General features: G+C 39.5%; 1 protein-coding gene across 6 annotated transcripts in view; it reads right to left on the bottom strand.

Moving 5' to 3' along the window:
• The window catches only part of PTPRQ (protein tyrosine phosphatase receptor type Q), a 106705-nt gene that overhangs the window by 16347 nt on the left and 73150 nt on the right, over positions 1-17208 (bottom strand). For 4 of the 6 annotated variants that reach the window (XM_053404730.1, XM_053404728.1, XM_053404733.1 and 1 more), the window contains 8 exons: positions 17125-17191; positions 15471-15626; positions 13590-13812; positions 12638-12711; positions 11711-11810; positions 10675-10803; positions 1182-1208; positions 447-528 (listed from right to left, as the gene is read on the bottom strand). In XM_053404730.1, coding sequence (XP_053260705.1) covers positions 447-528; positions 1182-1208; positions 10675-10803; positions 11711-11810; positions 12638-12711; positions 13590-13812; positions 15471-15626; positions 17125-17191 — 858 coding nt within the window. Of the gene's footprint in view, positions 1-446; positions 529-1181; positions 1209-8132; positions 8178-10674; positions 10804-11710; positions 11811-12637; positions 12712-13589; positions 13813-15470; positions 15627-17124; positions 17192-17208 lie in introns of all 6 variants that reach the window. The other 2 variants (XM_053404729.1, XM_053404732.1) reach the window with 2 other exon arrangements.

Genomic DNA, 17208 nt, shown 5'->3' with positions numbered 1-17208 from the left:
CCTCCCACCACCTGTGCCCTTCCACCGTTTGGCTTTCATTCATAGACTGAGGTAAAGTTCTCAAACAGGGACACTACTTCCGGTTTTGTGGAGCTCGTAAACTGAATCATTCGTAAACAGGACTGTTCTTAAACCGAGGTACCACTGCACAGTTATATTGCTGAAATTGCCATTTAAAAATATATGGATTTCTCTAAGATTAGAGTCAAAGGGATAATGAATACTTGGTGTCATTGCACAGGAGGCAGAAGGAAGATCACGGTATGGATAATTCTGATCGCACTGCAACAAGGAGACTGTAGTACCTAAATGGATAAACTGGTAATTGGGTCTTGATGATCAAGGCAAGAGTCCTTCATGGCCTTGCTTGCTTAAAATGGACATGAAATGTGACACATGAAATGAGTGTAGGTCTTGCAATGTTGTGACAACTGCTGGTAACATACCAAAAATTCTTCCTGAAACTTTAGGTTGTTGTTTGTACAAAGCTCTTCAACGTGTTGTAGAAAACATTTCTTGCCTATGGGCCTAGAAAACATTTTTAGAGAGAGTTAGTGGTTGCCTAGAATTTAATAATCGGAATCGAAATATATTGTTATCCAGATGTATAACAAAGATTAAGAAAAGCATAGCAATATGAATAGTTTACAAAAGGGAATAATTGGCTTTACGTTAGGAATTGTTTTGAAATAATAACCTCTTGCCACTTCAAACCTCCCCTGATTTAGTTGATATAACACAACTGTTATCTACAAACTGTGTGTTACAAATGTGATTGCTCCAAAGTTCAGTTGTTTGATATTTATGTGTGTCTGCAAAGTCACCTCTCAGTTCTATTCAAGCACATAATGCTTCTTTTGTCACACAGAAACCATTCTATACAATGCAGGGCTTTAGATATATAAAATATAGCAGTGACTTCATTCCCATAATTACATGGTTTTTAAACCCAAAGGAGTTAAATATCCCTATATTACTTGCCAAGCTAAAACACAGACATGCAGGCTTCACCCCAGAGAGAGAGAAAGCATTTCTCCAGTTACCATGCAATTAGTCATGCTTTTATGATTTATACACAGTTTGGAGCTTTTTCTAATAAATATACAAAAAGAAACCACACATTGTGATTCACCAAGCTAGCAAATCTATAGCCACAATGTAAAAATTAGCAGTCAACTTACTTGATGGATTTTCTATAACTAAGTAACCTGTAATAGAGATTATGTTAAACGATGTAAATTGCGAGTCAAAGAACACTTTGCATTCTGGTTAGGTTGTAGACACAACAGAGAGGTCAAAACTAAGAAGTAAAAAATTAATTCAATATTCCAAATGAATCAGTTTTAAAACTTATTTGTGCTCCTTGTTATGGGATACTAAAGCAGTTGCACCAATTCTAAAACACTCTTAATTTTTTTACTAACGTGGAAATGAGATCTTGGTGCTATGGAATATCTAACTTGATTTGTATAGTGCAAAGATAATTAAGCACAACGGTTTGGTGGTTTAAAAGTCTTAGTTCACATTGCTTCTCTGTTCATATCTTTCTTCAAACTCCTTTCTTCTCAAAAGCAGTAGAAAAATCCAATGTTTCAAAGCACACCCTGTTATGACATTATACACCTTAGTGTTGCTGTCTGTCTCCCATAGAAAGCTTTTTAAAGCACCCACTGAGCTCAGATGAACTAGTCACACATTTCATAGCAATCTGCTTCATGTATGCATGCAATGTAAACTTTTCTAAATTGCTCAACACCTATAGTCAGCAGTGGCTAATATCTTGAGCTTGGCTGAGGATTGGTCAGTGGGCTGCAGCCTGACTCCTCCTAGTTGTAGATGTTTGGCAAAGGACGCATGATTTCAAGAAGGATCAAGGAGCTGACAGGTGCTGCTAAATTCGGGGATGCCTCCAGGATGACCTCTCATTTCCTGAAGGGAGGGTGCTGTGTCGAAAGTGGCACATAATATTCTCCTGTACTGCATTTGGCACAGGGTGATATCAAAACAAGTGATACTCATGGATTTATGTCCATTGATTTCAGTGGGTCTGCTCTGAGTATGGCTAACTGGATATCGTTTCACAGAATCACAGAATTGCAGAGTTGGGAGGAAGGCCAAGGGTCATCTAGTCCAACCCCTTGCAATGCAGGAATCGCAACTAAATCACAACTAAAGTGTCCCTGACAGATGACCACCCAACCTCTGCTTAAAAACATCCACCACCTTCTGAGGGAGTCCGTCTGTTGATGGTACCCAGGCCCTCCAAATGGGAGTGGCAAATACAAGGTAAGAAGCAGCGTAAAGTCTGAGTAATAAAATCTATACTGTAAAATGAGAATGGAAAGGAGGTACCACAAGATAGGAGAAAATTATTCCTATATGCAATTGCAGCAGCAAGAATACACCTTGCGAAGAACTGGAAAGGAAATTACATACCTACGAAAGAGGATTGCTTAATTAAATTAACAGAGTATAGAATTGGCAAAATTAACTGTGGTAATAAGATACCAAACACACCAGAAATTAAGGGCAGAATGGTTATGGTTCGAAGATTACATGAACAAACACTGCTCTAAAGATAACATGCTAATATGTTTAGACTCGGCTTGTAAGGATGACCTGATGTTATATTATAATAGTACCATAAAAGAAGTAATTACAGTGATAAATGATATGCAATGTAAATAAGAATTTAGATGATTTAAAGATGGTGGAGGGAAGTCACACGGGTGTGGTATTTTATGTTCCTTTTGTCCTTACTTTTTCTTCTTACTTTTTTCGTTTATTTTGTGGTTAAGTGTGTGTATCTTATTGTTTTGTTTGTTTGTAAGTACGCCTAAATAAAACATTTAATAATGATGATGATGATGATGATGTAATATAAATTGTATTCATTTATGGGGTGGGGAGCAGATTCAGCAACTGGCTTCCTAAGCTGTGAAATTTAGAGAAGGATGTGAGGAACAGAGAAGCATTCTATATAATGACCTTGTTCCTGTAAACATTTCTAAATAGCAGCATACTTCTCAAATTGTTTTACCCTGGTATATCAATGAAGAACCTGAACTCCAATGACCAACTTCTTTCGATCTGCTTTTTAGCATTTTGTTAAAAAAGTGTGTGTAACAGGGTTCAGTATAAAAATGGCTGGAGAATTTCCCAGCTTCCATCTCTTGCTTTCAGTGGAAGATTTTAGGAAATTCATTTATTAAAATCAATTTTGGAATTCTGTTGCTGAAGTTCTGGTTCTGCAGAACAAATTGATGATGGATGTGGCTTGTGCATAGGATACTTCACAAAAAAATAATACAAGAAAGTCACATTAAAATTAACCTAACGTGTAAAAGGAGAACATTGCATGGGAAAGGAAGTGATACTCTCAGGGAAGCCATTGCTGAATAGAAGTCCTGAGGTGCTTCTATAAAGGCGAGGAAAGAAGGACAAATTATTACAATGCCAATGTAGAAATTCACTAGCTCAGGGGCAACTTGCTGTAATAAACTTGCCCAACTATGTAGATAGATCCTATTTTTAAAAATATGTTTTACATGGACAAAAAATGAAATCATGTGTTAGACAACAGGTATTCATAAACTTATCTAAATCAGTAAATTGGTAAACCAAAACGAGGATTGTTCTGCTAAAAAACATAAGGTTCCCGCTGAAAAAGCTGAACATTTTTTAATAAAGCATTTCTCAGTGGAGATATTTGTGCTTTCTTGGTGATTTATTTTTAAACTTTCAGTTAAAAGGGCAAACCATGTGTCGTCAATAGAACTAGATACAATTGCAGCTTAATTGAATTAGGGATCATGTTTGATCTATGCCATGTTTAGATGTCTACCATACAAAACTTGGTTTTGAGGAGTTTAGTGTTTCAGAAAGAGTGGACACCAAAATGCCCTTTCTGCTAATTTAGGCTGCAATCCAGAGAGTAAGTCACTTTGAACTCAATGGGGCTTCCTTCTCAGTTGACATGCACAGGCTTGCGCTGTTAGTTCTCTATTCAGGCAACTATCTTTGCAGTTTTGTAGTAATTCAAGGACACCATTTTATTTCAGACTGGAAAATTCAATATTGCAATGAGACTTGCCTATGAATGTTTACTTGGATGTAAGTTCCACTGCATAGGCATGTTCCCAGATAGGTGTGCACAGGATTTCAGTCTGAATTGCTTTAAGGTTCTTAGAAAAAGCTTTTAGAAATAAATCAGACATTGCTCTGTTAGCAGTTTGGCTTTATTCATATAACACCCAGCTTTACTTGACAGTCTGATCCTGTGGATGTTTGGAAATACATGCCGCTGGGTTAAGTAGGGTTTAATCCCATGAAAGGTAGTGTAGGATTGCAGCCTACAATGCCATAATTAAATATCAAATAATAAAATCTGTGTTAAGGCAGCCTGCTCTGCTATTGGACCTTGTGTGAAATATATTTTGGAGCCCCTTCTCAATTTTGGGGGGCTATACACCAGTGCCTAATTACATACCTTCTGGCTGGAGATAAAACATTATTATGAGAGGAAGAAATTTAATTAAACATGGAGAACACAACTTCAGAATCTATAGGAAGAATAGATGGATTTTATGCCTAATAGTAATCGACATGACAAAGTTATTATTAGAGAAATGAAAACAAACGCAAATGATTGTATAAACACAGCATATGACTAAATTATAATTTATGATAATTTAAACATATCTATGCATTTGGTGGGCCCCTGGAAGCTTTGGGCTTTTGTGTTCTACATACCCTGCATAATATGAATAAGAACATAATATGAGCTTGCGGGATCAGGCCATTGTTGCATCCAGTCCAGCATCCTGTTTTCACAGTGGCTGACCATATGCCCACCACATTATATGTCTGCCACTGACACTGCATGTGGGAATGGGATTCTTCATCCATCTGGATCAGATCGCATGTGGGTAATATCAATGCACCATAGTTTGAGAGGCTACATGTGGAGAATCCTTTGCTGAATCGGTAGCAGGGGTATACCTAGTGATTGGATAGGTTGGTCCCTGCCAAGGGCCCAGGCAGTGGCAGAGGAAGCCGCTCGGGCACCTAGGGTGGCGCGCCCAGGGGAGGGGCAAGGGCAGGGCGGGCATACCGCGGGGCCTCCGGAGTATGCCTGCCTCCTCCCACTCAGCCACCCTACAGCTGGGGGAAGGCAGTGGGTGGACCATTTGGGCAGCATGGAGCCTGCGTGCGCCCAAGCAACTGTGTCTCTCCCAGGAGAGATGCATGGCTTGGGTGCACTGCAGGCCCTGTGGTGACTGCCGCCTGGCATTTTGTCACCCCCCTCTGTGGTGACACCCGGGGCGAACCGCACCCACTGCACCTCCCTTACTCTGCCCCTGGGCCCAGGCCCAGGCTGATTGTAGAGAAATCTAACTTCTCCACTCTGACTAGGTGTGGCTAGGAGCCTGTCTGCCCTTCTGCACATAACCCAGGCCACTCCTACGCTCTTCTGCAAGGGATACGGGCAGGGGTACCAATACAGCTCTTTGCCAATGGCACAAAGCAGCTTAGGTATGCCTCTGATTTGCACATGCAAACATAAGTTCAGATCAAATGCTTCTGATTTAACTGTTCGTAGGTAAGGGGATTGATCCTAGGCTCTTCCTTCTGCTCTCAGCACTGGCCTCCTCTGGGATGGGAAGCTTATTGTACATAGCACCATAGGATATATCCAGGTGAATTAGGGCCAAGAGTTAAGTGCATTATATAATTCCTAATACAAAAGAAAAATCCAAGCATACTCTGCGCAAGGAATGTAAACTTGTCAAGGGCACAGAAATAGGGACCTTTCAAGAGACAGAAAGGTTATTACGCCATTGCATAAGTTTTCTTCAAGTTGCAGACCACTAATAATGCAATATACCTGTTTACAAGAAACCTATGCAAGAGATCCATGCCTCAGTACTTTATTATGCAGCAATTCAAAATAGATCAATGGCAAAATAAATGTGTTGGTCTTTAAGATGCCACAAGAATATATTGTATTTAGTGCAACAGAATAACATAGCTAATTGGCTACCGCTTTGTGAGACGTATTTGAGTGATAGGTGCAGCCTTTGAGCCTAGTTGAAGTTCCATTCCAGCATGACATTCTCCCCTTCCCCCTCACTCAACTTTTTTTTTTTTAGTCTAAATTTTATAAGAAGCCATTTATTTATGTTGGCAATGGTGACTGGAGTTCATGTTGTCATACAGCATCAGCTTACTCTCTGGGTCAATCTGTTGAAAATCTATGGGGAATTACAGCTTGTTCAATAGAAAACCACAGAAATGAATGAGCAGACTAAAGGCTTAACTCATAAGCACCACAAGCACTTGCTAGGAATAACCAAGGAAGTAATTTTCAATGAGTTAAATGAGATTTTCATAGGTCTAACCCTTCAGGGACAGTACAGATCAATAATTCCTTATGAGAGGCCCTTAAATAGTCCCCCACCCAACCAATGTACTGGAGCTCAATATCAGGGCTTAAGACTACTTCATAACAGTCTAAGACATTCATACACAAAGACAGTTAGCACATTTTGAGCTGGTAGCCCTCTTGGCAATTTCTGAGCTTCATCTTTCCCACATTCAGAGGAGTGGTTTAAAAAGGTGGGACACAGCAGCAACTGGCAATAATGTCAAATGCTGTTATTAAGACAGCACTGAGATTTTGACGTGATCCAGTGCATATGACTTTTAGTCTTCAGTGTTGATGAGAGAAGGCACTGTTATCGGGAATTTGTAGAAAATGTTTTTCATGCATTAAATACGCAGTTGCTACCTTGGCTACTGTTACTGATCCAGTCTAGACAACTCTGGTCAAAAAAACAACACCTCACATCACCAGCAGCCAATTATGTGGACCAGATAGGGAAGCAGCACGATGCTGTCATGACATGAGTAAGTTTTGCCACATGTTGTGGAGGAGGGAAGCTAGGAATAGAGCTGTCATTGTGAGTGGCAGCCTTGTTTTATCATATCACGTAGTTCTCTAATTTTTATGAATTTATTCTAAATTAACTAGATGCTTTATAGGAAAGTCAGTTGTGTTGTAGTACTTAGCATGTTGGACTAGCCCCTGGAAACTGGGGTTAGTATCTCTACTGGTGACCTTAGACTAGTCACTACCTCACAGGGTTGTTGTGGAGATTAAATGAGGGAAGGACCATCTACAGCACCTTGACTTCCTTGGAGCAAAAGGTGGGTTATGAGTGGGGGGAAATAAACAAACTGATAATAGTCAATCACCAACTGTTGTCCAAGAAAACTTCAGTTTGAAGTTCTGACTATCCAAACAAATACTTTTCTTGATATTCAAAAGTCAGAATGTCTAATTTCATCTGGGGGGGGAGAGTACTTTTGTTTTCATTAGTACCAGCAATAATTATTCTCTTTTTATCTACCTGAAGGTGGCTTTCTACAGCTGCCTCACTTGAAATGAGTTATTTTAAGATTACATATTGTTTTATAATGCAGATCAGCACAGGTTTGGCAAACCTCAAAAATAAAGTATGCCCAGCTTTAACTGGATGTTTTTGAAATGAACTTCTGTAATTTCAGTTTGAATCCGCTCTGAGGGGTTATGCAGATGGCCTTTTACACTGTAAACATGTATTATTTTTACTTGGGATCTACATGTGTGTACAAGGAATGATTTTTATTGCAGCCATTTAAAATAGAGAAGTTGCAATGCCAACAATGCTTCCTTTTCTCCCATCAATGTTCCACCATTGTGCAAACCTTCGTCTTTCAAAAAATTATATTTTTGAGTCCTGTGTACACCACTTTACTTCTTTGATTTGTGTTTTAAAACAGCAAATAGGTTTCTAACCACAGCAAGGCTATCTCTTGCTCATCCCTGTAAGGGAATAGAATATTACATTGATATGGAGCAGTACTAGTATATAGCACTACTGAGAACATCTCAATTTTTCGGCCATCTGGGAAGACCCTGCATTGCCTATTGAGGATCATTTTACAGTACTAGAAGTTTCAAAATGTGCCTAAGGCACTGAGAGAGAGAGCAGTTTTATCAGATGAAAGCCAATAAAGCATAGTAACACACAAGTGAGCACAGCACACTAGAAACCACACAGGGGCTCTTCAGCCATGCAGTAACTTACTGGATGACAAATATCTCCTTGCGTCTAAAGAAAAAGGAGGAATATCTGGAAGCAAAACCCATTCAGAATTAAGTTTTCAAACAGGGACAAGAGTTCTTACTCAGGTAAAAGGTTGCATATATTAATTGATGTGCAGAATTTGAGAAAAGTGCAGAGCTTTAAATACAAAACCTATGAAACTTTCATGCTTTTCTCCTGAAGTAAACTACTAAACACAGGAAAAAATAAATGCCCAGAAGCAGACAGTATAAGTCAACAGCTGTAACTCTGCGAGCCACCTTCAGTTTGTGGCAGTGAAATTTTTGAGCAAAGTAATGTAAGCCACACATCTTCAAGCTACATCATATGTTACAGTAGGTGTCTGCTAACCCAGGCAGTTGAATTTGCTTCAGAAACATGGATGAAAGTACAACTTGGCTTCATAATATGTAATTCCAGCCTTTCTATGGACCATCATTTGGGAGGCTACAGGTTTTCAAGGTGACAGCTTTCATTTAGTTTTCTGTGACTTTAATCAGACATAGTAATTCTTGACAGAATTCATCAGTCATTAAATTAGAACTCATTTCCTATAATATATTTATGTTTTTTCAAAACCTAAAATAACTAGGCTCTGTACACAAATTAAAATACAGGGGTTTTGATGGCAAACAATACCGGTATTTGTGGTTTTTGAGTTGTTGGTTTTTTAAAAAAAAAACTTGGAAAACCACTTCAGGTTTGGGGGTGGGGCATTGAAAGTGGATACTCAGAAAGCACAAATATGGTTTGAGGCAACAAGGAGGAAATATTGCACACTACTAGTACCAGCTGTAAAAATCAGCCAATTTATGTGCAATAATCATACAGAAGACTAGTTCACATCATAAGGTGTTCAGGTGAACTGTGAATGCACAAGAGTTGAGGACAGGGTAGACTTCCTTGTATCCTGTAGACATGATTGCTGCCACCAACGTGACCAAATACTTTGCCAAGTTAGGTGAGCTCCAGAACTTGGGACACTAGGGACTTTTTACAAGCATGAGTTGAAGTACAAGTCAATAGGTAAACTGGCACAAGTCAAAATAGGTGGAGGGTCCAGCACACTGTGCTACCTTTCATGCGAGTTTGGCTCACAAAGACTCTGGGCTAGTCTCTCCTGAAGACAGGACAATAAGGGCTGAACTATATGGGAGGTTAACTGTGCAGTTCTGGCCTTGAGTGCAGGTCACCTTCCACCTCCACACTCAAAAATTGGCAGTGTGTGAGAGACCAGAACTGGGACCTTAGAATGGGGGTAGAGGAGCTTTACTTGCCATCCCAGCTGAGGTCCAACCTGGATAGTCCCCTTTCTCTCCTGCAATTTGCACTGCAAAAGCGTCTGATTGAAATCAGAGGGACTTTTTTTTGCAATGCAAATTGTTGGAATGAGCCCTCAGATCCAAATCCAGAGTGGGCAAATCGTTAAAACACCCCCTCCGCTGCACCTCTCATGCTACGATTTCAGTGCAGAATCCAATGCTGGCAATTTGTTGGGGGAAATCCCTGCAAAGAAGTGCAAAAGTACCCACATAGGATCACGTGTAATTTGGCCCAAAATTATTTTGCAATTTGATCCAAAACCAATTCATGGTGAAGTATTTCTATTTAACTTGTTTAGTGTCACTAAACCCAGTGGAACTAATTCAGCATACATTCAGATTCTCAGGCACAGATTCCTCTTTAGGTGGCACATTTTGATGCGTTACCTTAAGAACCCACACTCATGTTTTCCAATACACATTTCCTTGCATTGTGTCAAGGACCATGCATAAGCAAATGTAAAAAGAAAAAAGAAGAAACCTTTTGGATATGGCATCTGTAATGGCCCTGAGCTGTAGATTGGGACGTAATAACTTAATATGAACAATGTTCATGTTGTGTGTTGTATGTTTGAACTGCAGTCTGCTCTTCTTCCAGGAAGCTTAGAGGGCTATACCTTCCCTATTTTATTATAAAACAATCCTGTGAAGTATATAAGACTGGCCCAAAGTCATTCAGTGAACTTTATGGCTGAGCAGGGATTTTAGCCCAGGGTTTTCCTGGTCCAGATTGAATGATCAATCCAGCACAACAAACTGGCTTTAGTGCTGACAGATTTTTGAAAGCTGGTCACGTAGCGTAGGGTGACATGTTATCAAATGACTCTGAGTCAAAGTGAACAATCAGCAATATGCTCCCACCGTATTAAGAGTGACTGCATATTAAGTCTTCAATAAAACACTTAATGTCAAAACTACTCAGAGAAATTACATTTGTAATGATAAAAATAAACAAACAAGGAGCCAATGTTCTTGGCAGAATTATATAACTGTTTGCATTTTGGTCTTGTTCCAAAGTGGGGAAGAAAAAGTGATTTTCTGAATTCCTGAGAGAAGTGTCTGGAGGTCACCCTTTGAAAAAGGATCTTTGTGACCTGTGTAAATAAGAACACCACAAAACACTTCCAAACAAGTAAAAGGTCACAATGGGGTCATGACTGCAGACCCCCAGAACTACTGTTTTGCCCACAGGGTACGCCTACCGTGTAAATCTCTCATCCTTCATTTCCAGGTCTGCCACTGTGATCAACTGATCTAGTTTGAATTTGGTGTCAATAATTTCTGCATCCCGTGGAGAGTATGTGCCTCCTTCTTTTTGCTTTTGTCGAATTCTAAGAGAAAAACCATAGGAGAATGAATGAGAAAGAATGTTCAGTATTTTTCCCAATTCACTGGACCTTTAATAAAGTATGTATTTATGCTTTCAAAGTGCTAGTAGTATGAAAACGAGAAGAAAGTTAAAAAGTCACAATCTGCAAATGCCAGTAATTGTTATCTATTTCTTGGCATTGCTGTTGTGATTTGTTACAGCATATTTCCTAGCATTTTTGCATATCAAATTAAGATAGATAAATTGAGATTTCTATTTTTCTGTGTAACCCAGGAAATTGGACTTTTAATCAAATTTAGCAGCATGATGACAAATTAAATATATTACCCACACACCCCAAAACATTACTTTACAAAAATTAAAAACACCCCCCATCTTATAATTCTTGCTGCTGCTACACAATCAGCTTCCTTGCTTGTAACAGTTCTATTGATTTCTTCTAATATTGACTCTCCTGTGTCATAGACCAGAATTGAGTAGAGGTCAACAGCAGTGACCACAATTCTGTTCAAGCTGATTTGTACAGATTGAATTCAGTAAATAGTGAGGAAGGACCCTTAATTTTTCCAGTTCCTAACACTATTTCTACACTTCATAGAATCACAGAACTGTAGTGTTAGAAGGGACCCTGAAGATCATCTGGTCAAATTCCCTGCAATGCAGGAATATGCAACTGACCCATAAGGGGATCAAACCTGTTTGTTTATAAACAAAGAAACAAATAAAAAGAATAAGACTTGAGTAAATCCATCTCCAAAAACACAGCTATACATTGCTATACCTCTCTGATGTGTCTTACTCCTGCTTTCCAATATGGGACCCAGTGGGGGGCAGAATTAATTAATTTCAATGAATGAGCAATTTAAATTCAAGGATAATTCAGTAGAAACAAGTGGAGATGCACATACCTTGCAAAAGCATAAATTGCAGCCACAAGGAGAATTACAGATAGTATGCACAATGTAACTGCAAGTATTATTTCTACAGCTCTTTCGGAAAGCCCATCACCTGTAATATAAAGGAAGCCCAATGGGAATTGAAACATTAAAGACAGACTATGATGGCAATACATGGCTTAGTTTTGTAAACACGTTTTATGCAAAGTGCTTCTGCTAAATTTGCCTAAGCGCACACCGTCACAGATTTTAGCAGAGTCCAAAATGTTTTTATTTCAAGGATCGTCTACTGTCAATGTGATCACCACAGTTTTCCTAATGCAATTATAATGATATCAGTAGGGTTGCGCTGTGCAGAAGATTCAGGGTAGCTTATGGACAAACAAAAAATGGAAATGCCGAAGTGCCCAAGTATTCATACCTTTCAAATTAATATCATGAGTTACTGCTTTCTTGTAGCTCCTCATAGGAAGCTGAGACAGGGCACTAGTATGAGCATATAACTGGGGAGGTTGCATAGTCCCAGTATAAGCAAGAAAGCAGTTAGTGGTGCTGCCACAGATGCACAAGGACTTTTTGCCTTTGCTGTTATGAGCCATAGTTTCATCCTACAAAAGGTTTCTACAGCTCTGGTGGCAGACAGATGGGGAAAGACCATTCTGAGACACCCTAGGGGCTGTTTGAGCAGTTCTGAACATAACAAAATGGTGACATTACATGCAAATGACCCTGGGTGGGACCTTGCATGTTCAGCTGTCAAGCACCCCTTGCAACATCTGAAGAAGCTGTGAAAATCAATACAATCCTGCACCTTGATTTTTCTGTAGTGTGCATGCAACTGGGACATGGCCACAGATTTAGCATGGCTGTTGTTTTTGCACAAGTTGTACAGACAACTTGGTGATGCTACAGTAAGAAAACATAGTGACTTCTCTTTACCTAAAGTTTTGATGGGATCAGAGTAGTCTGAATCTGTAAATTGTCCTTTTATATTTGTAGCTCTGAACTTAAATCTGCAAGAGAAATATAAATAAGTTAGAGAACAGGAACTACCATGGCCAGACCAGTGATTCATCTCACACAGAATTTATACTGTATCTAGAAGCACCCAGAACAAATTCCAAGGCAAAATGAATCAAAGTCATTTACTACTTACAAGTTACAGGTTTGGGGATATTTATAGGTATATGCTGCTTTTCCCAAACTGGTCTGCAATTAATATCCTTAATATTATGTGTTCCTTGACTGAATGAAGGAGGCCAGCACAGGGGCATACACAGGGCTCCCATTCCCCATAATAGCTGATTTGTTATGTAGGTCTCAGTCATACCCTTCTAAAACGATATGGAATGCAGGTCACACATACTTGCAAGAGTGGGGTCTAAAATCCATTTGTGTTATCTTCTTAAAGGAGGTCAGTTAATACTTGGATTAGGAAAAATTTTGCTCTGAGATAAGATCTCTGTTGTCTGCCTGTCTCTGTTTCAGCACGAAAATGTCTCCAATAACTTACAGAAAGTGACCCATGTCTGGATGCTTGAGGTACAGTTTACACATAACGCTAAGTCAAACGATAGCTAACCAATGGTTTGGGGTTTGCTTAGAGTTTCATCAGAACCTACGCAAACCACTACCTTGCTACCTGCTCATCCCATGTACTGGTAAAAAATCAAAAAGGACTGCAAGGCCCCCATGCTCTAGATATTTTCATAGTTCGCAGAAAAGGGATGGCAGGTTTCAAAAATAGATAACTTTCTAATTTTGTTGCAGCTAATATTTGGTTGCCACTTTTTAAATGGGCCTTAAAAGAGTGGCCCATGTCTTTGTCCTAGTATTCTGCTATTTGCTTATTATCCATTATGCAGATAGAAAAATTGAGTAATATACTTACAAGTACTGTCTCCTGGGCTTCAGTGGGCCATTACAGATTTTTTCTTCACTGCCTGGTATCATACATGTACTATCAGCCCCAATTACATATACATCATCTTTGCTGCTCAGCCCTTCATTTCCTTCTGCACATGGTGGGTTTGGAAAGCCCTCATTTACAAAATACGGTCTTGGTTTTCTGAAGTAGGCATCATACCACTTGGTTACATTGCCATCATGCTGAGCTAAAGTCAGAAAAAATAATGATATTTTATATTCTGAATACATCACAAAATAAAATTGGTATCTGAAGAAGTAGTATCTGAAGAAGTGTGCATGCACACAAAAGCTCATACCAATAACAAACTTAGTTGGTCTCTAAGGTGCTACTGGAAGGATTTTTTTTTATTTTTTTTTGGCTACAGCAGACCAACACCTATAACTATAATAAAATTAGATAGTCAAATAATTCTGTGAACGTATTCTACGGAATAGAAAAAGACACAGAACTGTGTAACTTCATTTATCTTCCTATGGAAGAAAGTACAACTTCTGTCTATAAAATCTGCAAGATAGATTGAACGAATACAATTCATTTTAAAATGTAAAGTACAAAGTAATGTTGAAACGTTGCTTCAACAATGTAAAGAAACTGACAGAATTCTATTAAGTTCTCCTGGGCAGCAATGGAGAGGCCCAGAACCCATGAAGACTAGGAAGATTGATCTTTCCCCTGGCACCCCCTGTCCCTGGGCCCTGGCTCCATCCTCTCATTCCTGTATTCAGAGCTCCTGCTTCAAGAATAGGAGGGGGAGATATAAGGAGCAAGTAATCACTCAGGAAATCAGATGGCACCATGCTCTGCTGACCTGAGGCATCTTTCTTTCCTTTACATTGAAAGGGCATCATCAGCAGTGCCCTTCAGCCTACGAAACTCCCTCTCTAGGGATGCATAATTGGCCTCATCAGTACCAGCATTCAAAAAAAAGCCCCAGAAGGCCCATTTTTCCCAGCTGGCTTTTTTAAGGATGATTTTAAGGTGCCTCCTGTTTTAGAATAGTGGTTTCAGTCTGTTAGTTTAAAATTGTTTGACTGTTTTATGCTGGGCTGTAAACTGTTTTAATTTGTTGTTATTGCTCCTTGTTTGTGAAACCTGCGTTTCTCTTTTGTTTTATTTTGCAAGCTGCCTAGAAAGGACCTTGCCCAATAGCAGGGATTTGCAAACTCAGCCCCAGGGGCCAAATGCACCCCCCAGGCCTATCTCTGGGCCCCTTGGGACTCTCCCCAGACCCAGCTGCACCCTTCACTTGCTGTGCATCATTAGCAGCTTGAGTGCTTTTTCCTGGCTGGCATGTGTCCTTGAACTGTGATATTGCCTCTTGCTTGCCTGGATGCAGGATGGAGAGAGATGCACAAAGTTAACATTCACTGCTTTGCTGACTTCTATCCTGCTCCTAGGCATGTAGTTTCTGGTTGACTGCCCAGAGGCAAATGTGGCCCTCAGTTCTATAGGGTGGGATAGAAATCTTGTAATTGTGTGTGTATACACACACACACACACACACACACTTTCCAGATTTTGGCACATGAAAAGTCCATAAAACATAGATTAACGTTTGTTCTGTGCCCAGAAAGCACAGGTCGGAGTGGTTTTTCTTTCCTTGCCCCGCTGCTTTCCCCCAGAAAGCACTAAATCAGAGCAAATGTTAATCTGGAGAAAAACCAATTGATGATTGCTCTGATTAAGCAGTAAAGATCAGGTTTCACTGGGAGACAGAGGTGGGGTAAATGCAAATCTGGATGAGCCCTAAGCCTGCACATTCAAATAAAGCAAAAGGACAGAACAAAGTAGAAAAAAATGAACACCCCTATCTTTACATTTAAGGGGAAAATATTTCTATACCTCCAGCTTCTGCAACAAGAATTTGTATTTTCTTGATGGGTCCATGGTCATCATTATAATAGCAAACTGGCATACGAATAGTAATTGTTGTAGCAGTGACAAGCATTCCACTGGTATCATAAACGGGAACTGGCTTCTTACTAGGCCTTGGTGGTTCTGTTTTGAGACAAATATATGTTGTGATGCTGTTCTGTTCAACAGTCTTTTTATATCTACTACTGAGTCAAGTAGTTTTCTACTTAATTAAAATCCCCTTGATGAGGGCTTCCAGATGGGAGCTGAATATTGCAAAGAAGTCATTAAGATATTGCGAACAGGTTGTTAGCAACATTTATTTTTAGCTTACTGGGTTTCCTCCAGAAAGGGTAAATCTAGATTAAATGGGGGACGACGACACATGCTGGCATTTTAATACAAATAACATTGTGTGAACCATGCAAAAAACTCACATGCATGAGGAGCACTGATCCCATTACAAACACCCAATATTGTTCAAATAGTGCAGTTATATAAGCCCATGAACCAAGGCAGCAAACCATTCAGCACTTCACCATAGCAGCCACCAGAATTGCTATTCAAATGGTTCTTCCTTTCATCCCTTTTTTTAAGGATGGCAAGGTAAGGGCAATTGCCCTTTGCAGGATTCAAAAAGCAGTTGGAGCTATAGGATGATTATGCTATAATATCAGAGGTGGACAATTCCTCCCCCCCCCAATTAATGGCCACATCAGTTGAAGGCAGTCTTTTGGGGGCCACATGACAGCTTGGTGGGGAGGTGGTATTAAGCATGGCCAGAGATATCCCACACTCTATAGAATCTCAAGAGATTTAAAAAATGGTGTGTCTTATATACATTTCGGAAGGCCTGGGCCACTCCCACTCCCAACGTGATTGGCTGTCTAAACTTCCAATCTGCGAATCATGACTCTTAGTTTAAGGGCCAATGGCAGAGGCCCAAATCCTGAAATGTTCTGTGATTGGATTGCCCCATTCGAAATCAAAATTTCCCAGAAAACTCACAGCACAATGTTATAGCTAGAAAAGATTAAAATAATGTACATTCCTATACCAGCATAATTACTTGGACATGCATTTCGCTGGTTTCAATGGGACATAATTCTTAGTAAAGCTGCTTATGATTGCAGCCTTAATGTAAATGATAAATATGTTGATTTAGCGTCATTGCTTCTTTTCCAGAACCTAATATTAATTTACCTTGGCTACATCGCAGGTACTGCTCAAAATTAGTCAAATAATTAATATAACTCAAGTTAGCATGAGGATGGGAATGGGAAACAGTGGATAACACCACCTAGGACTGTGGTTCCCAACACGCCCCATGGGGGGGGCAACTTGATTTTTAAGGGGGGCAATTTGAGAATGAGTTATTAACAGTTAATGGCCTTTTAGGCTTCCTCCATGTGAATAGTTCACTTTTTGAATAATAAGAATTATATGTCACAGGGGGTGAGTATCAGGATTTTAGAGATGCTTAGGTGGGGCATGGCAAAAAAAAAAAAAAAGGTTGGGAACCACTTACCTAGGATGTGCATAAGAGAATAGTTTTGGTTTTGGTTTTAAAAAAACAAGCTGACTTCACATTTCTTTTGCATTATCTTTATTTTAAAACTATGAAATCATTACATGAACCTACCTTTAATGTCTGTTGTGATTTTAAGTTGGATCTTTGGCCCTGCACCAGCACCATTGATTGCATAAACCTAAATGAAAATGTTTA

This window comes from Podarcis raffonei, chromosome 10, assembly GCF_027172205.1.
Source record: "Podarcis raffonei isolate rPodRaf1 chromosome 10, rPodRaf1.pri, whole genome shotgun sequence".
NCBI classification, from domain to species: Eukaryota; Metazoa; Chordata; class Lepidosauria; order Squamata; family Lacertidae; genus Podarcis; species Podarcis raffonei.
The sequence above is the reverse complement of the archived record's forward strand: the minus strand, read 5'-3'. Positions and strand labels throughout refer to the sequence as shown.